The following is a 27,693-nucleotide window of genomic DNA, read 5'->3' as shown; positions in this document are numbered from 1 at the left end:
GCACCACTGCACTCCAACCTGGGCAACAGAGGTAGACTCTGTCTCAAAAAAAATTATTGTGATAGTGGGATACATAGTATAATAGTGTATATATTTAGTATTCTTCCTGGTTTTTGGCCCACAGCTTCTAAAACCCTTGTAATTTCCTGAGTGATAGGAACATCATTGGTTATAATATTTGGTCTTAGGTTTCAATACCTGACACAAGAGCTTCTAAGACTTTGGGAATCTCTGGGGCGATAGGAGTGTCTTTTGTATGATAATGAGATGACAGGGGGCTTCGGCCCCTAGACAGGTTCAGGATCAGGGCTGGTTGCCAGAAAGATGAGTCATGATTATAGAGTTGGACATGTCAGCCCCACACCTACCTCTGGGAGGGGAGATGAGACAGGCTGGAGATTGAGCTAGTCACGGGTAGCCAGTGACTTAATCATGTTGATGTTATTAAAACTCCATAAAACCCTCTAAATACTGGGTTTGGGGAGCTTCTGGTTTGGTGAACTCATTTGGTGCTGGGGAGGTGGCACTTCCAGGCATGGGAGCCTCGACCTCTCTGCCCCGTGGTGTGCCCTGTGCCTCTCTTGCATTTGGCCGTTCCCGTGTTCTCTTCTTTGTAATAAACCAATAAGAGTAAGTAAGTGCCAAGCACTTTGCGTCTGTCACCTCTCTTACTTTTTCAGCAACACTGTGTGGCAGATAATGTCCTCATTTTGCCGGTGACAAAATGAGACTGATGCATTGAGTAACTTGCTCAAGGTCACATAATAAGCGGAATTCAAGCTCTGACTCTGAAGCCTGTGCTTTTAACGAGCATGCTGCATACGCGGCCTCTTTATTTGTTAGGAGTTTCGGTGTCTCTAGGGCCTGACACCAAGTTGACCGTTGTGGCCTAGAGCTGTTATAAGGGAGCTTTTAGCGGCCCTGCTGAGAACAGAGCCAGCACCTCCGGATTGGCAGGGCAGGGGCTGTTCCTGCTGGGAGCTGCAGGTCACTCCCTGTAGCCCTTGGCTGATCTTGCTCATCCACTCCCTCCCTCATTCAGTAGTTCCTGAGTGCCGCCTCTGTGCGGAGGAGAAGGAGGCAGCCTTCCAGCCCAGGTGGGGCCTGCAGGTACACAAAGGGAGAGGCAGCTGTGCGCTGAGCTGGCTGTAGGCTGGGACAGTGTGGCTCCAGAGGTGGCGATAGAATGCTCTGGGACTGCAGAGAGAACACATGCTTGTGAAAGGGAGGAAGGGGCAGTCACCGCAGAGGAGGTGTACTTGAGTTGGACTTTGAGGGAGGAGTTGGATTTCCACAGTGGAACCGAGCAGCTGAGGCTTTCTCAGCAGCTGAAGATTACAGCCAGCCAGCCTCAAATGTTCAGTTTTTCCTGAATTCCCTTTTTTAAGAGAGTGCAGTAAGTTTTCAACAGAGATAAAGCAGTCACCTCCATGTCATTCATGTTCTGCAAATCCTATGTGTAGTTGTTGATGCTTAGCAGATGGGGGCAGCCTGGGCCATAAGAGAAGAGCCTGTGTGTCCACTTGTTTGGACATCAGTCAGGTGTGGCACAGGGCAGTGATCACTGCCTTCCCCTGAGGACCTCAGTTGTACTTTTATGTGGAGAGGACAAAGAAAGCTGTTGTACAGGGGGCAGGAGACATTTCAACTGCAAAGCAAGGCACAAAATACACATAGTCTGTGCCCTGCATGAGAAACCTAGCAGAACTGTGTGCTGATTCCACCCCTGCCTCCCCTTCTGAGAGCGAACCGTCCATTGTACCATGGTGGAAGGCATTTCTGAAGCCTCTGCAATCGGAGTGATCTGTTACTTGCCCATTGAGCCTTGGGGCAGCAACCAGATGGTGTGGCTGAAACACAGGCCTCGGCCAGACGTGGTTGGTCATGTTGGTTCTGCCACTGATTGTGAATTACAAAACCTTGGAGAAGTCATTGTCTTTGTGTGTGCCTCTCATGTAAGATGGGGAACACTGTGGCCATTGCAGAAAAGCAGATAGGTGGAGCGAGTATGGAGTGCTTTGTGTGTGTGTGTCATACGGTGAATGAAATGGCACTGATTGACGTTATTGATAGTAATAACAGGTTTAATTCAGGAATAAAACTGGTAAAGTAGGCCAGGTGCGGTGACTTACGCCTGTATTCCCAGCACTTTGGGAGGCCAAGGCGGACGGATCATGAGGTCAGGAGTTTGAGACCAGCCTGGCCAATATGGCGAAACCCCATCTTTGCTAAAAATACAAAAATTAGCTGGGTGTGGTGGTAGTCCTGGGTGTGCCTGTAGTCCCAGCTACTTGAGAGGCTGAAGCAGGAGAATCGTTTGAACCCGGGAGGTGGAGGTTACAGTGAGCCGAGATGGTGTCACTGCACTCCAGCCTGGGCTAGAGAGTGAAACTCCATCTCAAAAAAAAAAAAAACCTGGTAAAGTATTTTACCCAGCCTAGGTACATGTGGTAGAGCCGAATGAAAGCTTAGAAAAAGATGACTTGAGAACTAGCCCAGCAGAGGAATCAGGTGGGATGTGTTGTTACTGAGTAAGTGAAATTTGCACCTGCTTTCTCCCAGGCCTCGCTGAGTTGTGTACAACAGAGAGCTCAGGTGTTGGGGGCAGTTGACCGGTTGAAGAATGCATTGCTATTATGTGAGGAACATTGGGCTTTGAAAAAGCAGAACTGGATCCACGTTCTTGCCTGGTAACTCTAACTATCATCTAGTTTGTAAAGGGGAATACAGTTCACTGAAAAATTCTTATGACCGTGGGGAAAGGATTGGGGCGTCTGCATTGGTGTGTGTAATATAGGTCATATGAAAGAGCATTTAGGCTGGAGGGAGACTTTTCATCTCTATAACTTTACTTTCACAGGACAATTCCATCATGATTTGAAGATTTTTGAGTCAAAACTACATTGTTCTGCTATGTGTTTTGGGGCAAATTTATACATACAATTTGCTTAAATATTTCAGATGATACAAGAATATATGTGTAGCATAAAAAGCTGAAATTTGCATTTCCCCTTCTCTAGAAGTAACCATTGTGAACAGTTAAGTCTGTATTCCGCTATTTTGTGTATTATAAATACACTGTGAATATATGAGTCTATATATACATATATGTTACAGAAACACATTTTTAGAGATGGAATATTGCTGTGTTGCCCATGCTAGTCTCAAACTCCTGGGCTCAAGTGATCCTCTCGCCTCAGCCTCCCAAAGTTTTGGAATTACAGGCGTGAGCCACCGCGCCTGTCCTGGATGAGTATATTTACTAATTGCTAAGTTACTCTGTTCATTACGTGTCTATTGAACTCCCCCATGTGCCAAGCATTGTTCTGAATACCTTATATGCACCAATTCACTTAATTTTTAGAGAAGCTCTATTGTTGTGTCCCTTTTACAGTGAGGAAACTGAACCACAGAGAGGCTGGGGACGTTGTCTAACATCACACAGCCAGTGCTGTTGGAATTGAGGTTGGAACCCAGACAGCTGCCTTCAGATCTCTTAGCTGTGATCATAGATGGCACACCCAAACCTTAGGGCCACCTCCCAAGCCTTGCCTGAGCTCTGCCTGAGCTCTGCGAGAGCCGTGTATGTGAGGTTTCTTTCCTCTTTAAGAACACAAGTCTTGGAATTGTCCCAGACCCTGGTAGGAGCTCTTGAGGACCAAAAAACAGGGGTTCTTCAAGCCTGCCCCAAGGCCAGATCTCTGATTTAGCTACTTGGAAGGCAGACGTGGAAGAGAGTAATTTTGCCAGAACAAAAAGTCAAGATGGCTGGGCTGACTCGGCCAGATGCGGTGGCTCATGCCTGTAATCCCAGCACTTTGGGAGGCCGAGGCAGGTGGATCACCTGAGGTCGGGAGTTCGAGAGCAGCCTGGCCAACAAGTTGAAACTCCATCTGTACTAAAAATATAAAAATTAACTGGGCGTGGTGCTGGGCGCCTGTAACTCCAGCTACCAGGGAGGCTGAGGCAGAATTGTTTGAACCCGGGAGGCAGAGGTGGCAGTGAGCTAAGATTGCACCACTGCAGTGCAGATTGGGTGACAGAGTGAGACTCCATCTCAAAAAAAAAAAAAAAAAAAGAGGGAAGGGGAATGGCTGGGCTGTCTCATCCTGGGGAAGAGGCCCTACAGCAGCCGTAGGACCTTGGCCACTTGGTTGGAAAAGAAGGAAGGAAAAGCTTCACCCATGGCGGTGACCTGGACTGCAGAAACCACACTAAACAGTCCACGTCCTGGAGCCTGGCCACCCCATTTGCTTCTCTTCTCCTTGGGTAGAGGGTGTGGGGAGCTTTCTACCCTGGAGGCTGAGCAGTGCAGCTTCTAACCAGGGTAGGCGTTTGTCTGTTCCTGGGAATACAGACAGCATTCTCATAAGCAGCCCAAATACTCCTGAACAGCTTTTTGTAGGGTGGGGTGGAGCGGGGCAGAGGGTCATTTTGACTCATAGGTACCTTTTCCACTTTCACGGCTGATAACTGTGTTACAGATTAAAGTTTTGTTTTTGATACTGAAGAGGGCTTAAGAGAGTGAGCTATTATGGCACATCTAAGTCTGCTAAAATAGAACCGCGGGGTAGTGTAGGAAAATCTCTTCTAAATTATGGATCATATATGGTGAACGTTAGAAGCCATGTGTACCTAAGTTGACAAATCAAAACATGGCTTGTCTTTGGGTGACCCAGGTAAGTCTGGATGCCACTGCGCCTTGTGTGAACACATGATGCTGAGGTGTAGGGATCAACAGGCTTTTTCTGGACATCTTGCACTTCTCCCTTGGGGTAAAGTGGGGCGGCAGTAGGAGCACACAGCTGTTGGGCCCCTAATATTTGTCAGCTGTTTTACATGTGGGATTCCATTTAATGCAATCTTAGAGGTAAAATTATTTTATTGAAGATGAAGATAGAAGCTTAGAGAAGTTAAGAAAATTGTTCAAGGTCACGTCATTTGTTTTTTTTTTTGTTTTTTTTTTTTTTTTTTTTTTTTTTTGAGACAGAGTTTTGCTCTTCTTGTCTAGGCTGGAGTGCAATGGCGTGATCTTGGCTCACCACAACCTCTGCTTCCCAAGTTCAAGTGATTCTCCTGCCTCAGCCTCCCGAGTAGCTGGGATGACAGGCATGAGCCACCACACCAGGCTGATTTCATATTTTTAGTAGGGACGGGGTTTTTCCATGTTGGTTAGGCTGGTCTTGAACTCCCAACCTTGGGTGATCCGCCCAACTCGGCCTCCCAAAGTGCTGGGATTACAGGTGTGAGCCACCACGCCTGGGCAGGGCCATGTAATTTAAGTGGAAAGATGAAGTACTTGATGAACTCAGAAGTTTGACTTCAAAGCCCTTGATCTTTCCATAACACATGGTTCCTTCCCCGGTTAGTGGGGAGTGACTGAAGAACTCAAGGAAGTTGTGTTTTGTGGAAAGAAGACCTGAGGGGTGTATGGTCTTTCCAGGCTTGGAATTGCCATGCTGGGCTTCTGAATTGTGTAGCTGGGCCATATAGAGAGAAGCCCCTCATTTAAGACTTATTCTTTGGGGGAAATAAAGGAAGGCCGCCCACATGAGACAGGCAGAGATGACTTTCTCAGAGCTGCTGTGGCAAGGGAGTCGGCACCATCACTTGCGTGTGGCAGAGACTGACATGCAAGTGAGTGGCAGATGAGGAGTGGGGAAGCTTCAGGATGGAAAAGAATGGCTCTCAGTGGAGGCTGTTGTGGGGGCTGGAGGCGGCTGTGCAGAAGTGGGGTGTCCTATGTGATTCGTTAGGGGTGTATTTGGCTTTCTTTGAATTATCCTAAATGGAAATAGGGGCCAAAATTAGGGTGGCTGTCAGTTTTGAGTCAAGTCCTGGCCACGGACAGAATCGTGGTTTAGTTTCTGGGTTGTGGAGAGAGAGCAGTCTGGCTTCCTGTCTCATGTGCTAGACTGGCTGGCCTCCTAGCTGTTTACTGTAGATAGGGGATTGGTTTCCTGGGTGGGCAGCTACAGGTTGTGGTCTGAGTTCTGTCTTTATACATATGATCAGGCATGTTCTGTTTGTATATTCAGTCCCTCATTTTTCTTGTCAGTAAAAATATCAAATGACAAATTGGATACATTGGGAACTTTTTAGATGTCTGTGTCCCCTGGAGGAAGTTTTCACGTTCACATTTAATCAGAATGAATATAAACAATTGGGCCATTTATCTTGAAGTTGTAAAATAGGAAATCTTCAACAATACTACCTCAGCGCCATTTCCTGTCTGTCCATCGTTAGGGAATGTGTTTTTATCCCCCGCCGGCTCATCGTCCACCAGTTTGTGGTTGATCCACTTCTCTATACGTCTTGTCTTGTGTGCATCTCATTGTTTGCTAGTGTTAGCTTTCCCCTTCGTCAGTGTAGTTTATTTGTGTAGCCTCTGTTGGTAGGAAGTTATTTGTGGAATTTGTGAATGGAAGGGACCTTGGAGGTCTGCTAGGTCAGCCCAGTGATTTTCAAGATAAACAGAAATACAGGGAAATGTTCCAGCTTCTTTGGTGGCAAAACCAGGAATAGAAAGCAGTGTTCTTTGTGCCACAATGTCATTGGAAGACAACTCAAGGTGGGCCTAAAATGCAGAGTAACTAACTTTCATTTATCTCTGCTTCTGACTCTTGTTATCAGACATTTTAAATTGACCTTAATGTGTTCGCAGAAATATGAAAAGTTCTGACTTGTTTACATATAAGGTACTTCTTTGCCTACTCATTTGGTTGTTTTTTTCAACAGGATTGAAAAGACATTGTTATAAACTGAATGTTAATGTCCCCTCCAGATTCTTGTACTGGAACCCTAACTGCCAGTGTGATGGTATTAGGGGATAGGACCTTTGAGAGGTGATTAGGGTTAGATGAGGTCATGAGCGTGGGCCCTGGTCTGACAGGATTAGTGCCCTTAGAAGTAGAGAAACCAGGCCGGGTGTGGTGGCTCACACCTGTAATCCCAGCACTGCCTAGCTAATTTTTAAATTTTTTGTAAGGTCAGAGTCTTGCTGTGTTGTCCAGAGTGGTTTCAAACTCCTGGCCTCAAGCAGTCCTCTCACCTCAGCCTCTCAAAGCACTGGATTACAGGCGTGAGCCACACGCCCAGCCCAGTGATTTTTTGTTGTTAAGATCAAGGACGGGTTCCCTGGCTTGGCATTCAAGGCTCATGATCTGGGCGTGATATGCAAGTTGGGTTTCAGTGTTTCCATTCCCGCCATCAGCCTTGCATTCCAACTTGTTGCCTAAGCGCTGTTCTGAAGCCCAGCCTGAGAGCTGCATTTAGAATTTATACCTTCTCATCTCTTCATCTTCTTTGCCTATGTTCTTATCTCCATCTGGGACATCGTCTTCACCTGTGTTCTTATTTCCGTCTGGGACATCGTCTTTGCCTATGTACTTATCTCCATCTGGGACATCGTCTTCACCTGTGTTCTTATTTCCGTCTGGGACATCGTCTTCGCCTATGTTCTTATCTCCATCTGGGACATCATCTCCACACTTCTGCCTCTTTAAATCTTCTCCATCCTTCAAGACTTGAAATACTCACTTCCTTTACATGATCCCCGCTCTGACATCCAAGCTAGAATTAATCTTTCTTCCTTTGAACTCTGATAGTGATTAATGTTTTTCATCCTTTAATTATGCAGCAGTCCTGTGTGTTAGATATTATTATTTCCCCAGTTTTTCATAGTTACTCTGAAAATATTTACTGTAGTCATATATTTTGAGTATGTAATATGAGCGACATTCAAAAGGTCCTGGAGAGTGAAAGGCAGTCCTACTCCCATCACTGCTCTGTGACCACTGTTGCCAGTTTTGTTTGTTTGTTTGCTTGTTTGTTTTTCCAAGATGGAGTCTTGCTCTGTCACCAGGCTGGCGTGATCTCAGCTCACTGCAACCTCCACCTCTTGGGTTCAAGCGATTCTCCTGCCTCAACCTCCTGAGTGGCTGGGACTACAGGCGCGCGCCACTATGCCCAGATTATTTTTGTATTTTTAGTAGAGACGGGGTTTCACCGTGTTGGCCAGGATGGTCTGGATATCTTGGCTTCTTGATCCACCTGCCTCAGCCTCTCAAGGTGCTGGGATTACATGTGTGAGCGACTGCACCCAGCCTATGTATCTTCTTTTTAAAACACAGATGTTGGCATAAGATAAACAGTGTTCTCCATCAGTTCCCCACTGGTAAATATTTAGGTTATTCCCAACCGTTTGGATTAATCAATGCTGAGTTGTACGTAATTCTTCCATATTTGCATCAATATGTTCATAGGATGCATTGCTAGAAATGGAATTGTGGGATTCAGGGTTCTGCACATTTTAAATGTTGATGGGTGTTGCTCGATTCCCTTCTGTTAGGGCCATACTGTTATCTCACTGTCAATGTGTAAGGGCGCCTATTTCTATTTCCTTGCCAACAGTTTGTTCTGACATCACACACACACATAAAAATAGCCCTTTGTTCCAAAAACATGGACATTTTACCTTTCTACTTAAAGTGTGAGCACACTGACTGAAGCTCTGTGTTGCAGTGATATGTGCTGCTAGGATTGTGGCTCTGTTTTGAATTTGCTAGCCAGGCTATGGCTTTCCAGTCAGTTATTTTTTGCTTTCTTCATGTTGTTCCTGCCGTTGGGCTGGGGTAACCTGTGTGAATTTCCTTCTACTGCCCAGCCAGATTTCCTTTCCAGTGGATGGGCTTAGTGTCTCATATGGCAGTCCTGTTTCCTGGTGATCTGGGCTTAGTGTGTCATCCGGCAGCCCTGTTTCCTGGTGATCTGGGCTGAGTGGCTCCATGAGAAGTTGCACCCATCTTCTCCAGTAGTGCGTCTTTTCACAGCAAGCAAAACATTTTCACCACTTTTCTAGGGGTACAGGCACTAGCTCTTTTCTGGGCATCAGGAGACCTGGCTTTGTTCTGGTTCAAGCAACAGCTGGTGAGTTACCAAAGACAAGTCGCATCTGGCCCCTGGTCCTTTGCTTTATAAGTGAATCGCAGTCCGAGTGGGCATCACTGCCCTGGTCTCTATGCGGTGCTGAGTGTTGTGGGGATGATGGCTAAGTGTCAGGATGCATTTCCACTGCTAGGGGATTACAGGCCAGCCAAAGACACAGGAGGAAAGCTAACAGCCCTGGGCAGGTACACACAACGAGAGGAGTTTGAAAGGGTGGTTCCAAGTTCCTTGGTGTGATTGATGTGATCACAATAAACATTTTATCTCTAAGTCTTGGGCCATTGGACCAAGAGAAGAGAGAGCTGGTGTTGAGTTGTAGTGAGAGGTGTGTGGTTCGTGTGCCTGCTGAGCCTGGCTGGGACTCAATTCCATTGAGTCCCATTCCATTTTACCTTCTGTTTCCACCTTTTTCGTGCTCCTGCTTGTTTCTCCAGAAAAAAATGCAATAAATTGCTTTCAAAAACTTTACAAAAGCCATAGATGCTTATTGAAAATAGTTCAAATGATATGGAAGACAGAAAGATAGTGAGTGTTTTTCTGTTGTGTGTTTGGATGAATGTGTCTTTGGGGTAGTCACTATTAACACTGGGTGTATTTCCTTCCAGATCTTTTCCAGTGTACCTACAAATATATATGTACACTTTGTAAAAAACAAAATAGTACCTGATAAACATTGAGTTCCCCTACTCCCACTGCACAGTCTACATGGACATCCTTTCATGGTGATACGATGAGACCTGATCGACTCCTTTTGTTCGCTGGAGGGGCAGGTAATAATAGCTACAGATAACTCACCTTCAGTGGGCATTTACCATGTGACAGGGTCTGTGCTCCAGGCAGGCTACATGAAGTGGGTCTTAAGGCTTTTTACAACAATGCTATGGGTGAACACAGTAATTGTTAACATTTTGCAAATGATAGAATTGCAGTAGAGAGAAGCAAAGCTGCTTGCTCAAACTCATGGCATGATTCCTGAGAGGGAGAGAACACTTTTAAAACAATTGTTGCTATAATCAGGTGATTTATGATCATTTCAAGAAATAGTGCATTCAGCGAATACATTTCAGGGTCTGGTACAGTCTGGGAGCTGGTCCTGAAAATGCACTGGGCTAGAGGTAAGGGAGCGGTCCATTGGCCCTGGACCGCTAGTGCAAGGAGGGAGGTCCCGGGGAGAGGGGGTATGGAGAGGAGGTCTCTGAACAAACCTTGCAACATCCATTTCTGCTGAGTCTGGTCCGAGGTCTGGGTCTTGACATGTACACTTTTCAGAGATACTTGGTTTTGATTTTTATCATGGCTCACCTGAGCAGCCATGGTTTCAAACTGCCTGGAGATGTGGTCTGGAAGGCCAGTGCTATGCCCATCCTTCCCGCTCCTGCAGGAGGGGAGTCATCCTGGACTATAGAGGGCTTTGCCTGTAATCAGCTATCTCATAATAAGTGGATTTGATGCTGGTTTCGCTAGGTCAGGAAATTTCCCATTTGGAAGGAAAACTGATACTTGTTTTTGGGTTTTGCTGAGGAGTCACAGGGTTTAGAGCAGGGACTGGAGGTTTGTTGAGACACACGTGAGTGCACTCAAACATCTTCCATGAAACGTGGAAATAAAGACAGTGTTCCAGAGAGGTCCCTGGCTTTGGGATATACATATTTCAGTAACAGAATGGCACTGGATGTCTGCTGAATTTTTTTCATGCTATTTTGGCAAATTTTATTTGGGTGTGTGTCTCCTTTACAGACGGTATGACATCAGTTTTTGCCACCAAGTATTTACAGCCATTGGTCCCTCCTATGTGGGTCACTTTTGTGCCGTGGTTTCTTTGGGTAAATTGTAGGTCTCCTACCCAAAGCACATTGCCCATTTCAAGGTGCTCCTGGTTTCTGAACACCTGTGGCAGTGCCTTCCCTGTAGGTGAATCCAGCGGAGAAAGTACCCCTCCCCAGGAGGTGGGGACTGGTGATTGCCTGAGTGAGGAGGCCAGGGATGAGCCCTGGACTAGAATTTGGGACTGGCTGCTTTTTCCTTCCCCTCCTCTCCCTCCTATTTTGCCACCACCCCCACTTTTTAAAAATTTCTTATTAAAAATTAAGCAATTATTTTGGTTTCCTTTATTCGCTATTCCTTTCTAATCGCATGCAGAGTGAGCCTAGGACAGTGGAAAGGAAAGTTGTACTTAGCTTCAGATGATCCTACCAGTCCCGCATTGAGGGGCTTCCGCCAGGCAGCATCGTCAAGTGGCGTTGAGGTTCTCCTTTCAGTCCTCAGCGTTAACCAGCAGAGGCAGGTGGTACTTATTCCTGGTTAATGTTGAGGAAGTTGAGCTCAAAGTGGCTAAGGGAACTTCCCAAAGTCACATAGGAAGTAGCAGAGTAGAACCAAACACAGATTGTCTCTGAATCAGGCAGGTCGTCCGATTCCAAAATGGGCTCTTAATTTTTGGAGGTCAAAAAGCTGAACAGACACAGATATTTCTTTTTTTTTTTTTTTTTTTTCTTTTTGAGCTAGGGTTTTGCTATGCTGCCTAGGCTGGTCTAGGCTCAAGCTGTCCTCCTGCCTTAGCGTTCTGAGTGCTGGGCTTACAGGTTTGTGTCACCACACCCAACCGAACAGACATTTCTTGAAAGAAGACATACAAATGGCCAAAAAATATGTGAAAAAAATGTTCAGTATCACTTACAATCAGAGAAATGCAAATCAAAACCGCAGTGAGGTATCATCTCACCGATTAGGATGGGTATTATCAAAAAGACAAAAAATAACAAGTGCTGGCAAGGATATGGAGACAAGGGAGCTCTTACAGGGTGTAGGGGGGTGTAAACTAGAGCAGCTGGCTGGGCGCGGGGTGCACGCGGACATCCCAGCACTTTGGGAGGCCGAGATGGGCAGATCACCTGATGTCAGGAGTTTGAAACCAGCTTGGCCAACATGGTGAAACCCCGTCTCTACTAAAAACACAAAAATTATCTGGGCATGGTGGATCACACCTGTAATCCCAGCACTGTTGGGCGACTGAGGTGGGCGGATCACTTGAGGCCAGGAGTTCAAGACCAGCCTGGCCAACGTGGTGAAACCGCATCTCTACTAAAAAATACAAAAATTTGCCAGGTGCAGTGGCAGGCGCCTGTAATCCCCGCTACTCAGGAGGCCGAGGCATGAGAACCACTGGAACCCGGGAGGCGGATGCTACAGTGAGCGAGCCGAGATTGCACCACTATACTCCAGCTTGGGCAACAGTGAGACTCTGTCTCAAAGAGAAAAATGAAAAAGAGTAAGAGTAAGCTAGGGCACCCACTATGGCAAACAGTATGGAAGTCCCTCAGAAAACTGCAAATGAAATTACAGTGTGATCCAGCAGTCCCACTACAGTGTAGATACCCAAAGAAAAGGAAATCAGTGTTGGAGGGGCATCCACACCTCTGTGTTTCCTGCAGCACTGTTCACCATAGCCAAGGTATGGAATCAGCCTCGGTGTCCAACAGCAGATGATGGATAGAGAAAATGTGGTCTTTATACACAGTGGAGTACTAGTCAGCCATAACACAGGATGAAGTCCTGTTATTCTCAACAATGTGGATGGAACTGGAAGATATTATGTGAAATAAGCCAGGGACAGAAAGTTACACAGCATATATTCTCTTATGTGGAAGGCAAAAGGAGTGGATCTCTTGGAAGTTGAAAGTAGACAGAGGATCCTAGAGCGTTGGAAGGGTGGGGGAAGAGGGAGATAGGGAGAAATTTGTTAAAGGATGCAAAATTATAGCTGGATAGGAGTAAGTTCTAGTGTTTTATAACATAGGACGACTATAGTTAACAAGAATATATAGTTTCAGGCTGGGCACCATGGCTCATGTATGTAATCCTAGCACTTTGGGAGGCTGAGGTGGGTGGATCACCTGAAGTCAGGAGTTTGAGAGCAGCCTGGCCAATGTGGTGAAACCCCATCTCTACTAAAAATACAAAAATTAGCCGGGCATAGTGGTGGGTGCCTGTAACCCCAGCTACCAGGGAGGCCGAGGCAGGAGAATAGCTTGAACCTGGGAAGCAGATGTTGCAGTAAGCTGAGATCACACCACTGCACTCCAGCCTGGGCAACAGAGCAAGACTTTGTCTCACAAAAAAAAAAAAAAAGAATATATAGTTCCAGATAATTGGAGGAAGGGTATTGAACGTTACCAACACAAAGAAATGATAAATGTTTGAGATGGTGGATATGCTAATTACGCTGATCACATAAATTACATGTAATATAACATCACTATGTGTACTCCATACATATGTAGAGTGCACAATTATGTGTCAATTTAAAAAGAAAAAGCTGAACTTAGATTGCAATGGCTAAGTAGCTAGCTTTTTCATATTTTTGATATAGACCCGGGGCATTTATTTTAAGTAAACTACCCTTGGCTTCAGGAAATGTTTAGTATTTGAATTTTAGCCTTGCATTTTATTATACAGAGAAGTAAAACTGTAGGCTTGCTTTAGATACAGTCACAGGGGTTTGCCGTGATGACTTTTTGTGTAATGAGGGGGAAATATACCTTAATTAATAGGCATACATGCTCATTTTTCTCCCTCGTACACATTTTTAGTTGTTGTCCAGGCATTGTGATACTTATGTAAACAGTATGTGATATCTTAGGTAGGAATCAGAATTTTAAGGTAAGAATACTTAGAGTTATATATTTTTCAAGCTTTCAAAGTGGACATTTTACATGTCTATTATATAACTGTAATTAAATTTTCAAAAAGACAATACCTGTCTCATATGGGTGATGCTCTAGCATGTTTTGTTTGTTTGTTTCTTTCTTTTCTTTTTTTTTTTTTTTTTTTTTTGTGTTCCACTTTCTCCCAGGCTGGAATGTAGTGGTGCAATCATGGCTCACTACAGCCTCAGCCTCATAGGCTCGAGAGATCCTCCCACCTCAGCCTCTCAAGTAGCTGGGACCACAGGTGTACAACACCATGCCCAGCTAATGTTTAAAATTTTTTGCAGAGACAGGGCCTCCCTCTGTTGCTCAGGCTGGTCTGGAATTCCTGGGTTCAAGTGATTCTCCTGCTTCATTCTCCCAAAGTGTTGTGATTACAGTCATGTGCCACTGCCTGGCCGCATATAAGTGGGATGATGACTTTAGCCTAGGAGTTCCACACCAGCCTGGGAACATGGCTCAAGACCCTGTCTCTACAAGAACTAAAAAAATTAACTGGTCGTGGTGGTACCTGCCTGTGGTCCCAGCTACTCCAGGAGGCTGAGGCAGGAGGATAACTTGAGCCCAGGAGTCAAAGCTGCAGTGAGCTCTGTTCTTGTCATTGCATTCCAGCCTGGGTGACAGAGTGAGACCTTGTCTCTTAAAAAATGTTAATGGCTACCTGATTATTCATAGGAAAAAAACCTGAACTCTGATCTAAACCTTATACCTCGTACAAAAATTAACTCAAAATGGATCATGGACTAAAATGTACAGTGCAAAATAAAGATGAAAAGAGGAGCTAGAGACTGGGAGAAACTATTTGCAAACCAGATGTCTGATAAAGGACTCATATCTATAATATATAAAGAACTATCAAAATTCAGCAGTGAAACCAAATCATCTACTTTGAAAATGAATAAAAGACCTGAAGAGGCATTTCAGATAACATATAAGCACAGGAAAAGATGTTCAACATCATGAGCCATCAGAAAAATGCACACTAAAGCCACATCACTATACACCTATCAGAATGCCTAAAATAAAAGGTAGTAACAAGACCAATGCTGGTGAGGATGCAAGGAAATGGGATCACTCACACTTGGCTGGTGGGAATGGAAGATGGTACAGCCATTCTGGAAAACAGCTGACAGTTTCTGAAAAAACTAAATGTGCAATTGCCATAGGATGCAGCAGTCACATTCATGGGCAGTTATCCCAGAGAAATGAAGACTTATGTTCACACAAAAGCCTTTATGTATCTGTTCATAGCAGCATTATTTATAAAGGCTAGAAACTGGAAACAGCCTGGAAACTGCTCAGCAGGTGAATGGTTAAACAAACTGGTGCACCCAGGCCCCAGATACCACTCTGCAGTAGTTAATGACATCGTTGTTCATCAGTCTTTCAAACTAGAAACCACTATCATGCTTAATCCCCTTTTTTCCATCCTGGGTCTGAGTGGACTTCATTTTGCATTTCTTTCCAATGCATTTTCCCTCTGTCCTTTCTGGTTGCGCCTCATGCCTCATTTGAACTATTGTAAGAGCCACTGAATTGTTTCTCTGCCTCATCATGGAATCCTTTCTACACTTGATGCCCCGCATTGTCATTGGAACAATCTTTCCAAAACATGAACAAACTAACTTAAAGGAATATCCCACGTAGCCTTCCAAATAAGTATAAGCTTTCTGTTAGAAGTTTTACTTCTTGTCTATAGGGAACCCCAGAACTCTAGAGAGACGGATTTGCTGTCTGCATTTTAAGATCAGGCAGAAATCCCTGGAGGGGCCCATGTGGAATATTGGCACAAATACTGGTTGTAGAATCAGAAGCCCTCATATCCTGGTTCTAACACCAGCTGGATGTTCTTGGGAAAGTTTTGGTTTCATAACCTCAGAAACTCCATTTCTTAAGAAATGGAGATGAGGAAGCTTACTGAAGGGATCACACAAGGCTGCTGGGAGGAGCGGATGAGGGGCTTGGTGAAAATGCTGTGTAATCCATGAAGCCCGTTATATGTGTGAGAAGTGGAGCTGTGTGAATAGCGGTTCTGGAATCACTGTATGAAAACGATGGAAAGCACATTCATATTTCTGCCTGATGATACCACTGGGCACCTGTGTTGTACATGCCTGCAACATGAGTGAGGCCCGGGTCAGTACGGCTCACAGTTTGGTTTTCATGCAGTTAGAAAGGCCCGAGAGGACCCTTCCCCCCTCCAGCTGTAGGAAGGAGGTGGCTGTCTCCTGCCTATATTTGGTGGAATTGTCTGTGGTTCCCTAGGGACAGGAATGCAGGGAGTGGGGGGGAGAAAGCCGGCCTGACTGCTCGCTAGTCAGCCTTCCCCCAGGGAGGAGTGGAGGGGTCATTTCGTGGTAACCTGCCACGTCTTTCTTAACCCATCTGCTCTTAGAAATGACCAGCATGACAAGTAAAAGACCCGTTAGAGACAGATGGGCTGTGTGTCCCCTGCGTTTATGGCTTTGTGGCCTCAGAGCTGTCAGGACTCGATAGCTTTCTGGGGAATGCTGGGTCAGCCAAGGGGCTGAAAATAGTGAGAGGAAGAAAATTCCCCCTCGCTGCTCTGCTCTGGGAGTGGTTACTGAGGAGAGCAGCATGGAGAGCCCAGCCGTGGGGTCCCTCTCAAGCACGCCCTCACCGCAGTGGGAATGCAGGTCTCAACCTCCCTAGGCCTCCGTGATTTTCGTCTGTCACATACTCACCTCCAGCAGGGATGTCTATGGTGATGAGATGAGGGAGCATCATAGCAGATGTGGCACTTAGTAGGCTTGCGATGAGTGGACGCTGGCGTCAGTGCAACAGGAGACTGGGCGCTGCGTGTGGACGCACTCACGTGCTGGTGGCATGGGTGGACAGAGGAGAGAGGGACGCTCTGCCATTCTCCTTTTGGCCTGTCACCCCCGCTGTTTTGAACAGAATCCGTGAGTGTATTCTGTTGCCCCAGTCAACTTGGTAGGCTGATTGCTCAGTTTTCTGCTTCCACATTTGATTTCTTATGAATGGGAAAAGGAATACTTCAGTTACTTTTCTGGTTGATGGCATATATTCCTTGATATCACCTTAATGCTTTTTAATTTCTATGTATTTTGGATGCTGGAGCTTGCTTGACATCTGTGGTTTTATGCCTCACCCTCTCGCGTAACTGTTGGCCACACCAGGACCAGAGAGAAGTGACCAGACCGATTGGTAGCAGGGCTAGGACTGGAATTCCTCAGCCTTTTGGCACCCAGCAGGCTCTGTTTTCTGTATTGCACTGCTCTTCCCTATTTCGACCCCTGTTAGGACAGTGGATGTGAAATGTAGCTGGGCACTTTTGGGGGTGTGTTAGGAGTGTGGCAGATGCCTCAGACTGGCATTTTCCCCTGATTCTGAATTCTCATGGCTCAGAGTCAGTCTCTAGGCTACGGACCGGGAAGATACAGGAAGTTGTTTTGTGTGGCAAACTTTGCCTGGGCATTTTTTTCACCCGGCAATTTATTTGGTTTGGACTGGAATAAATCTCTGATATTGGTTTCTTTGCCAATATTATTAGGGAGTCGAGCCTGACTTGTTAACTTAGCCCGATTCGTAGTGCTTAGAATCTCAGTGAGTGTGTGTTGAACTGAGCGGAAGTGTGAGAACATCTTGGATAGTGGTTTGCAAACCTAGCTGCATCTGGGGGACTGTGAAAAAAGCATGCGTGCTTACTCCAGACCAGTTGAAATAGAATCTGCAGGAATGGAGCCTGGGCAGCTATAGTGCTGTTAAAAACTGATATACCATAAAGGTTGAGATCCACTGATCCACAGTGAATTGGAGTCCTGGATCATAGACATGCCTTATGCTTTCACCAGCTTAGAATGGTTCTTGTGCTTTAGAACTGTGAAAAAAAAGTGTTATGCAAACAAATGTGGAAATAGCCTAAATGCCACCTCCTGTTACTACCTGCCATGAAGTATATTTACCAGTTATTCACTCTATTCTGATCTCTACCCGTTCCACCTTTTCTTCATGGAACAATGATTTGACAGTTGGTTATGCAGAACCAGAGTAAGTGTAGTTTGATTGGCGGGAAACAATTTTGGGTATGAAGTACTCTTTAGGCATTTATTGAACTCTTGTTTGTACCACTGCTGTGCTGGACAGTTTATAAATATTCCTTCTTTAAACAAGGCCTATGGAGTCAGGCTGCCTGCGTCTTGCTAACTAGCTGTGTCATCTGGGGCAAGTTTTTAAGCTTATATAAACCTGACTTTCAGCTATGAAATGGGATGACAAGGAGTCATTATCATCTCACAGGATTGTGCAAATGTGTGTGTAAAGTGCTTAGTTTGGTGCCTAACACATAGTAACTACTCAGTAAAGTTATTATTACACCATCATCATCATATTTAAATGTAAATATTAAGAGCTAATAAATTTGTAAAGGTAGTATATACCCTTACGCCTTGAACCAAAGACTAGTTTAGTTTTAAGTGGTTGGGTTAATTTATCACTTAAATATTAGCCTCTTGAATACCTTGAATTTCAATTGAACGTAGCCAGAGGATTTCATAATTGGACTGTTGCCTCTGGAAGTTGGAGCTTTGTTTGGTTGGTTGGTTTCACTTCCTACACTAAGCATGTGGCTGTGTGCATCTTTATGGTGACTTCCGGTACTGGGGAATCAAAGCTTCATTCGCTTCTTTGGAGGAGATGATCTTATGCCATATGAAGCACTCAGACGTCGTTAACTATGTACCATCCAGACAAGACCAGGTGCTTCCCATGGCAGCCTGTCCTTTTCTTAGCTCTCTCATCAATCTAGCCTGTTCCTTCTATTCCTCTTTCTATTAGAACTCCTCTTCGAACAAGGAATGTTGTTTTGTCACTGCTAGGTCCCCAGCAATTAGTAATGCCTAGCACATACTAGGTGCCTCCTGAATGTTAATAGGTGATAATCTAGCAGAACACAAGATAAATCCGCAGGTTGAGATTTAAGCTGTGTGGTATGAACGCTGCATTGGCAAACTTATTGAATTAATTTTGTTAATACAAGTTTAACATGTCTTAGTAACTGACTTAGTTCAGTAATCATTTACTGAGTGTCTTCTAGGCCAGACATTTTTGTTAATACAAGTTTAACATGTCTCAGTAACTGACTCAGTTCAGTAATCATTTACTGAGTGTCTTCTAGGCCAGACATTTTTGTTAATACAAGTTTAACATGTCTTAGTAACTGACTTAGTTCAGTAATCATTTACTGAGTGTCTTCTAGGCCAGACATTGGGGACAGAAAGGTAATAATATATGATCCCTGCCTCATGCACAGGAAGTCTAGTGTGATGGACAGACATGTGCCAATGGCTGCCATGGAATATGGTGAGTATTAAGATAAAGGGGCACCCTGTGTGCCCTTGGAGCACAGAGCAGGGCTTGTGTTCTGGGAACATGGGCTGCATGTGAAAACACAATTTAAATTAATTTTCTTTTTTCTTTTTTTTTTTTTTGGACAGAGTCTTGCTTTGTCATCCAGGCTGGAGTACAGTGGTGTGATCTTGGCTCACTGCAACGTGCTCCCCCCAGGTTCAAGCGATTCTCGTGCTTCAGCCCCCCGAGTAGCTGGGATAACAGGTGTGCACCACCATGCCTGGTTAATTTTTGCATTTTTAGTAGAGATGGAGTTTCACCATGCTAGCCGTGCTGGTCTTGAACTCCTGACATCAGGTGATCCTCCCATCTCGGCCTTCCAAAGTTCTGGGATTATAGGCATGTATGTGTTCATCCTTTTAAATATCTGCGGGTAGCACTTAACTTTAAATGGGTACTAATTAAACTATTGAATGACTTTAGTATGGGTTGAATGACTTTGCTCGGTCCTCATTTTTAATTTCCTTCATTAGAGGAAAAAAAAAAATGCAGGTTGAATATCCCTCATCCAAACTGCTTGGAATCAGAAGTGTCTCAGATTTTTTTGCATTTTTGGATTTTTGAATATTTGTATTGCACTTGCTGGTTGAGCATCCTGAATTCAAAAATCCAGAATCTGAGCTGCTCCAATGAACATTTCTTTGAGCGTCACGTCGGCACTCAAAAAGTTGTGGATTTCGGAGTTTCTGGTTAGGGAGACTCATCCTATATGGGTGCTGGATTGTCACAGGATTTCTGGACCAGAGGTTAAGTGACTAGGCTTTGGTTTCCGCTTTGTTCCTAAGCAGGCTGTTTTCTTCCATAATCTCAGCTTTAGATCCCCTGGTTGTCAAAGAAGGGGATGGGCCATTGATGTTTAAGGCCTCTGTTAGTTCTGACTTGGAGACACCTGGCTTCAGTTCACCTTCCTTAGGAGTGGACAAAGAATATGGGAATTTTGAAATTGTTAGTCAACATCTACAGGGTCATTGCAGCCTGGTTGTAGGTAAAGGCAATCTTTAGTGAGCCCAGGGAGAAGCACTGGTTTAGCTGTCAGCTGAGAGGGGTAAGCGGTCCTATTAAATTTTCTCTGTGTTAGTGAAAGCATTGTTAAGAGTCACAGCATTAGTGGAGCTCGCTGGAAAGAGGAGGGGAACTCACTGTTACAGGTTATATTGAATGTCTTTTCAGTCACTAAATGCTTTTTATGATATGTTTTTCAGGATTTCAGTGTTGTATGATTTCTCTGTATTAAGCACAGGAAATTAAACATCAGCAAAAAAGAATGCTCTTTCTTTATTTTTTTTTTCTTAGAGATGGAGTTTCGCTCTTGTCCCTCAGGCTGGAGTGCAGTGGCGTGATCTCAGCTCACTGCAACCTCGGCCTCCTGAGTTCAAGCGATTTTCCTGCCTCAGCCTCCCGAGTAGCTGGGATTACAGGTGCCCGCCAGCATGCCCGGCTAATTTTTGTATTTTTAGTACAGACGGGGCTTCGCCATATTGGCCAGGCTGTTCTTGATCTTCTGACCTCAGGTGATCCTCCTGCCTCGGCTTCCCAAATTGCTGGGATTACAGGCATGAGCCACCACGCCTGGCCTTGAATGTTCTTTCTATGGGAATCTACAAAAGCCAGCTTTTGAGCCTAGTAGCAGAAAGCCTCTTCTTCATTGTTTAGCTGTGCTGTGAGCTTGGAGGAGGGCTTCAAGCCCAGCTGAAAAAGCTGTAGTATTTTATGTCAGTGGCTGTCTTGGAGAACTTAATGAGCACTGGGCTGGAGTGATACTGTCAGAGTTCCTGAGCTGTTTGAGGCTCTCAAAGCCTAGATACTGGGGTTGCCCAAATACATCAGCTGGACTCACTATTTCTCTCGGGAGTCGGGGGGTGGAAAATGCTGTGGTCTTAACTCTGCTCTTAATTTTACAGTGCTGTTATTAATGGTAAGAATGATTTCATACGTTTGTATTTTGCTTCGTAATTCACAGAGAATTTAAAAATCCATTATCTGATTTTATTCCCTCAGCAGTTCTGTGAAAAAGGCAGAGCAGTTTTCATATCTTCTGTTTTCCCGTGATTCTCTTGTGGCTCACAGAAGCTAAGAGCCTTCACCAAGGTCATAGGGTGAATGAGTTGCAGAGCTGGGAGTAGAGGCTCAGGCTTCTAGTGACCCTGTTTCTTCCTTGATAGCTCGCTCTGGTGGCGCTATGCTCAGGTAACTGCGCATGCTCGGTTTGGTCTTTCGTAAATCCCTGCCCCATTTTGGGGGAGGTTCTTGGGATGCTTCTATTCATTTTGGAGCATTTAAGTATCTTGTCCTCTCTCCCTCCTCCCAGATGCATGGGCATTTCTGCAGGCCCCCAGGCTGGCCCTTGTGAGTGGGAGTGTCTCCTGCCTGCACGTTGCTTGCATGCCCCCTTCTGAAGGTGCTCTTCCCCGCATGGAGCCCCCTCGTGCCTGCCTTCACACTGCAGGCTGTTCGGTAAATGTTACTGACTCAGCATCGTTGTTTTCTAGAAATGAGACGGGGTATGGAGGCCAAGTTCTTTTCTGTTTGAAGGCTGCCATGGTATCATCTTGCCTTCCCCGTGTGTGCTCCTTGAGGGTGTCGCTGTGCTGCCGTCATCTGTGTTCCCTAGGGTGCCTCCCTTGGAGTCCCAGCCATAGCAGACATGCAGTCAGTGCTCATGGCCTAAATAAGAGGAAGGCCAACGGAGCCATTAAATCTGGAAAATGACAAGTGAGGGAAAGGAATTTTTATTGAAGGCTTGTGAAAAAGAATCTTTTTAGAAAAGTTGACCTGTTTCTTAGCTGGAGCTGAATTTCAGCTCAGAAAAGCAGCTGTGTGCCCAGAGGGCTTTGGGATTTCAGTTTGGACAGATGAATTTAATTTGTTGTTGTATTATCCTTTTGTAGTTTTATTAGACCTTTCTCCCAAATGGAATCGATTTTTCTATAAAAGTCTCACTTCCTTTTTGAGAAGTGTAACACTAATTGTATGGGATGGTCTCCCAAAAGATTACCTGCCAGGAACCAAACACACTGCCTCAGACTCAGGCCCCTGGTTTCTGCCTGTGCAGCTGCAGGGGAGAGACGCACGCTGGAACTGAAATCAAGACGCATGTCTGCATCTTCTCTTTCTTTACTGCTGTTTCGGCTCTGAGCTGGCCTGCCTTCAACATCTAGGAGCTTGGTGGGTGTAGACACATTACGGTATGGAGGAGGGATATGGTGTTGCAACAGCCAGGAGACTCACTGAAGTCTCTGTTCTCTTCCTGCTCACTGCTCTGACTTTGTACAAGTCGCATTTGTAGGGCTGTGCACAGTGGTTTACACCTGTAATCCCAGCACTTTGGGAGGCCGACCTGGGAGGATCTCTTGAGCCCAGAGTTCGGAACCAGTCTGGGCAACATGGTGAAACCCCATCCCTACAAAAAATAAAAATTAAAAAATTAGCCAGGTGTGGTGGCTCATGCCTGTAATCCCAGCTACTGGAGAGGCTGAGGTGCGAGAATCACTTGAGCCCGGGAAGTCGAGGCTGCAGTGAAACATCATTACGCCACTGCACTCCAGTCTGGTCAGAGCAAGACCCTGTCTCAAAAAAAAAAAAAAGAAAAACAAACAAACAGAAACCCATTAGTAATAGTGGCAGTAGTTAACTTTTGAAAGTTTGGAGAAAAGTTCCTAAATAACCTGTGACCATGGACAACTTACTTAGCCTTTCTATGACTCAGTTTCCTCATCTATGAAAAATGAGAGAATATGGTACTGATCTTACCGGATTTCAATGAGAACTAAACGAGATCAAACTCAGAGCCTGGCACCTCGTGAGTGCACACTCAATGTTATTATTTCAACATTTTAGAGGAAAAAGAATGCTAATGGGTCATTATGGCTAAACATAGTCTATCACTGGTGTTACTCATGGTATTGGAAGGAACTTGAATTCCATATAGATAGTGTGATGGAGAAAGTATTTTGGGCATTGGCAGCATTTATTCAAAGAACAAAGGACGTGTCTGTCCTGTGTGGAGAGCTGTTTCCGCTTGTTTCTTTAAATGCTATGGGAAAAGCAGTCGGCCCTGTGCTCTCTGCCGGACAGCTTCAGTCTCCATGTATTGATTTGGCCAATTGTCGCTCGCTGTCATCATGGCAGCAGCAGTTGAAGGGACAGTTTGTCTTGATTTGCATTTTTGTGTGTTCGTGCTATTTATAGACAATTAAGACATGGAAGCCTGTTTATGGCAAGCTGGCAAATTCAGCAAAACATGGAAAAACCTGTTAGCACAGTTTGCACGTGTGCGGGCACAGAGCAGCCAAATAAACACACACGTTTTCCTGTACTTTAAAAATCCTCTGGGAAAAAAAAAAAAAAAAAAAAAAAAGACATTAAACCATTGCCCAGATGGCTTACAGAGCTAGAGCTTTCTCCTTGAAGTACATGAGTATGGCTGTCAGATATCTGAAACCCAAAGCCATCTTAAAACATCACCATAATTTTGATGCTACCCCTACCCACCGTTTTTTTCCATTTGTAAGGTAAAAGGATCCAGGAAGGAAAGTATCAGCTTACAAAGGCTTTTGTTACAATTAATCGTTCACGTTCTTTCTTTTGGTATCTTATTCTCTGTTTACATTTTATTTTTATTTTTACTTTTTTTGAGACAGAGTCTTGCTCTGTCACCCAGGCTGGAGTGCAGTGGCACGACCTCGGCTCACTCCAACCTCTGCCTCCCAGGTTCAAGTGATTCTTGTGCCTCATCTTCCTGAGTAACTGGGATTACAGGTGTGTGCCACCACGTCCAGCTAATTTTTATGTTTTTAGTAGAGACAGAGTTTCGCCGTATTGGTCAGGCTGATCTTGAACTCCTGAACTCAGATGATCTGCCTGCCTCAGTCTCCCAAAGAGCTGAGATTACAGGTGTGAGCCACCGTGCCCGGCCGCTGTTTCCATTTTGTAACGCTAGCATCACCCCAGTGTAGGGTGGCTAGGGGTATTCTTCTTTCCTGTTTCCTGGTGTATTTTCCTCTACAGCATTGATCACTCTTTAACATACTTTTTGGTTGTCTGTCTCTACCTACAAAAATATGTATGTTCCTTGTTATATCACCAGTGCCTGGCACGTAGTTAGTCAGTCAATATTTGTTGAATGAATGAATGGGCTAAAAGAACCTTCTTCTTCTTTCTTCTGGCACTTCACACCAAATGCTTTTGGAAAATGCTATGTGAACAGGGATCATAAGCAGGAGAGGTTACACACATTGCTGTGGGATCGCCCATCATCCTCAGATACTTGTCTGGAAGGAGGTGGAGTACTTGAGTAGAAATGATACAAGATAACTTCTTCAGGAAATCAGCCAAGTGTCACAGCTTTTCACATAGGCGTGTGATATTTGCGTATGTGTGTATGAAGAGCTGTCGTGGCCTAGAATCACGGGCCTTTAGATCCCTTGTACAGATAGAAAAGTAAAGGCCGAGGCCCAGGAATGCTGCAGGCCACCGAGGTAGAGTCCCTGTCTGCCCTTCTCAGTGCCCGGTCACTTCTCACTGCACTCCCCTCTTTACTGCTAAAGCCACTTTCCCTGACTCTGAATGTGTAACCACGAGGGAGAAAAATGTACTCCAGGCTCACAGTTTGTGGAGAAAAAGCCCAGCAGCTGAAAATCATGTTGACGAAGTTTGTACCTAGAAAAAGTGGCCATTTCTATAGTGTCTTTAAATTTCCCTGTTTCTCATACATTTTATAAACAAGACAGTAGAAGGAGATTTGGGGACAGCAACTTTAGAACAAGGGCGAAAAAAATCAAACCTAGAACATTCCAGTTTCTGTTTTCTTCTCAGTTTAGGGCTGAGGCACTTTAGCTTCCTGTCTAAGGGACCACTCAAATCTGATTAGAAGCCATTGTGGGCTGGTAATTATCCGTAATTTTAGGAAGACAGATGCAGCACCAACTCTGTTCTCTAATAGCAGGCTTATTAATTTTATATTTGCATGGCAGGAGAAGCAGATGGCAAGGTGGGATAAGCGTCCAGATGCTTGGTCATTGATAGCTTTTTACTTCCACGTATCACATGGGGATTTGGGACCCAGGAGGCCTGCTGAGAACTGATGATTATCTGTCCCTTAACCAGCTAGGTTCTTTTTCATCCTGAGCTCAGAAAGATTGCTCCTACTGCAGCCAGGGAAGACAGGTGGTTGACTGGTTAGAAATCATGGCAGGTTATTTTCTCCAGTTGGCAAGCAGAGCTATCAAAAAGTTGTCTTCTCTATTGTATTTCAAATCTGGGTGTTTAAAAAATTGTGTAAGCAAATTAAGCATTTATTTAATGGTAGTTGTGTGTGTTCTTGATGCGAATGAGAGGTGCATTCCCTTGTAAAATCCCTGGGACACTGTAGGAGGACGTGAGCCTTAGAACTGAAGTTGGTTTTCTAGATAATCATGTAGACATGATGATGCTGAGCACCAGACAAAGATGTTGATTGAAGTGATTTAAAAAAATTTTCTGAGTTCAGAGTTTACACCAATATTTAGAAAATCAGCAAAGGAACTTGGAGGAATGTTCTCAGGCATCCAGTTCAGCCCCCTACCCACATTGTCATAAACTCCGAGTGTGTGTACAGGGAGGCGCATTCCTTTCTGGTCTCATCACAGATCCTTCCCTGGCTCTGCACCTGCCTGTCATGTACGTCCGTGTGAAGAGACCACCAAACAGGCTTTGTGTGAGCAATAAAGCTTTTTAATCACCTGGGTGCAGGCGGGCTGAGTCCTAAAAGAGAGTCAGTGGAGGGAGATAAGGGTGGGGCCATTTTATAGGATTTGGGTAGGTAAAGGAAAATTACAGTCAAAGGGGGGTTGTTCTCTGGTGGGCAGGAGTGGGGGTCACAAGGTGCTCAGTGTGGGAGCTTTTTGAGCCAGGATGAGCCAGGAAAAGGAATTTCACAAGATAATATCATCACTTAAGGCAAGAACCGGCCATTTTCACTTCTTTTGTGGTGGAATGTCATCAGTTAAGGCCGGACAGGGCATTTGCACTTCTTTTGTGATTCTTCAGTTACTTCAGGCCATCTGGGCATATATGTGCAAGTCACAGGGGATGCGATGGCTTGGCTTGGGCTCAGAAGCCTGACATTGCCCTCTTCCCTACCTTCCCTACCTTTTCCCTCCTGTGCGGTTCTCTCACAAAGTGAATGGCCTCAGCCACAGCTTCTCTGCAGCTGCATCAGACTGTGGCAACTGGAGTGGTGGCTGCTGCAGGGCCTGCTGTCCCCACGGAGCCCAGTCTTGCTTGCCACTACAACCTGGTCACCATTTTGCCCTGAAAGTATGTAATTCTACAGAATGTGAGCCCACATGCTGGGGATGGAGGCGTCTTTATCACGGTGTGCTCTGCATATTTTAATCTTGGGTGGAAAGTATGGAAAAGTATGTGATACCTGTGGTTTGATGTCAGAAGGACGTTGTGAACTTGATGTGGACTGAGGATGTTAAGGTGCAACAGGCACCCCGGCTTCATTAAATGAGACTTCCCCATCTCCCTGCCAGGCACACACAGGTGTATGGCCATGCCTTATGTGTTATCCTTATCTAGAGTGTGCCTTGTTGTCATGCTTAAAATTACATGATGATATTCTGCCTCATAGAGTAGGTCCCAAACCGCATTCAACACAGAAATGTACTCTTGCTATTGTACATAGAAAGTGCTTTCATATACCAAGTGGGAGAGCAGTCCTAAAATCTGGGCTGGAATCGCAGAAGGAAGGCATTGGAAAGCAACAGATTCCCTAATCCGAAGCTGATTTTTGATGAACCTAGAAACAGGACCAAGAGAAGTGAATTTGCCTAAGGCCCTGACAGTGTCTCACGGTAGCATCTGAACCTAGCAGTTTCTTGACCTATTTCTTTAAATGATTAGTCATGCTTCCTCTGATTCCTATATAAACATTCATTTATATAATGTTCATTCTTCATTCATTCTTTTATATTCATTTATATAATGTTCCTCATTCATTCTTTTGTTTCAGTGAATTATTGCAGTGCTACCACGAAACAGTATTTGAGTCAAAATGTGGCAGTGTTGATCCCTTTCCAAGGATTTTAGTTGCACAGTTTTTCAAAGCTGTGCTAGCAGTTTCTTGTTGGTTGCAAGGTGTCCTTTCAGAAGCCAATTGTGTGGTGTATTTATGTTGATTGTTGGAGGTAGTTTGGTTAGAACCTACTTCGAGTGGCTGGCGTGGGCCTGGGGGACAGTGACAGCTGCCTGCTTCATGGGCAGAGATGAAGTAATTGCTTCCTGGGAAGTACCATCCTCCTGGCCACACTCTCCAGCCCATTTCGTTTGTGTTGGTTTCCTTGGCATCTGCACGTTTCTGGCTTCATGTGAGTCTCATTTATTTTAGTGTATGACTTCAGGCTGTGGGGAAGAATGGCCATTTTAGCAAAGAGATGCACACAAAGGAACAACTGGCTAAATGAGAGTGAAGACATTCTTAGGGGGGGTTTCATTTCTTTTATTCTGTGACAGGCAGTCTGGGAAGCCGTCTGGACACGTGGCCTGCGCTGTCACAGTTCCTCCTTGCAGGATTGCAGATGTTTGGAGATTGTAGTGATAACTGTTATTGAGAATGTCATTCTCGCAGGCTCTAATAAGTCAGGATTTATTCAGTGTTAATTTGTTA

General features: G+C 44.9%; 1 protein-coding gene across 2 annotated transcripts in view; it reads left to right on the top strand.

The window, feature by feature from the left end:
- Positions 1 to 27,693, top strand: part of LOC106996457 (SH3 domain and tetratricopeptide repeat-containing protein 1) — a 48,847-nt gene that overhangs the window by 3,945 nt on the left and 17,209 nt on the right. The window contains exons 2-3 of one of the 2 annotated variants that reach the window (XM_078005039.1): positions 18,946 to 18,995; positions 19,130 to 19,247. In XM_078005039.1, coding sequence (XP_077861165.1) covers positions 18,969 to 18,995; positions 19,130 to 19,247 — 145 coding nt within the window. In that variant the 5' untranslated portion in view covers positions 18,946 to 18,968. Of the gene's footprint in view, positions 1 to 17,734; positions 18,996 to 19,129; positions 19,248 to 27,693 lie in introns of those variants that run through there. The other variant, XM_078005038.1, reaches the window with a different exon arrangement.

This window comes from Macaca mulatta, chromosome 6, assembly GCF_049350105.2.
Source record: "Macaca mulatta isolate MMU2019108-1 chromosome 6, T2T-MMU8v2.0, whole genome shotgun sequence".
NCBI lineage: Eukaryota > Metazoa > Chordata > Mammalia > Primates > Cercopithecidae > Macaca > Macaca mulatta.
This window is presented reverse-complemented; position numbering and strand designations above follow the sequence as displayed.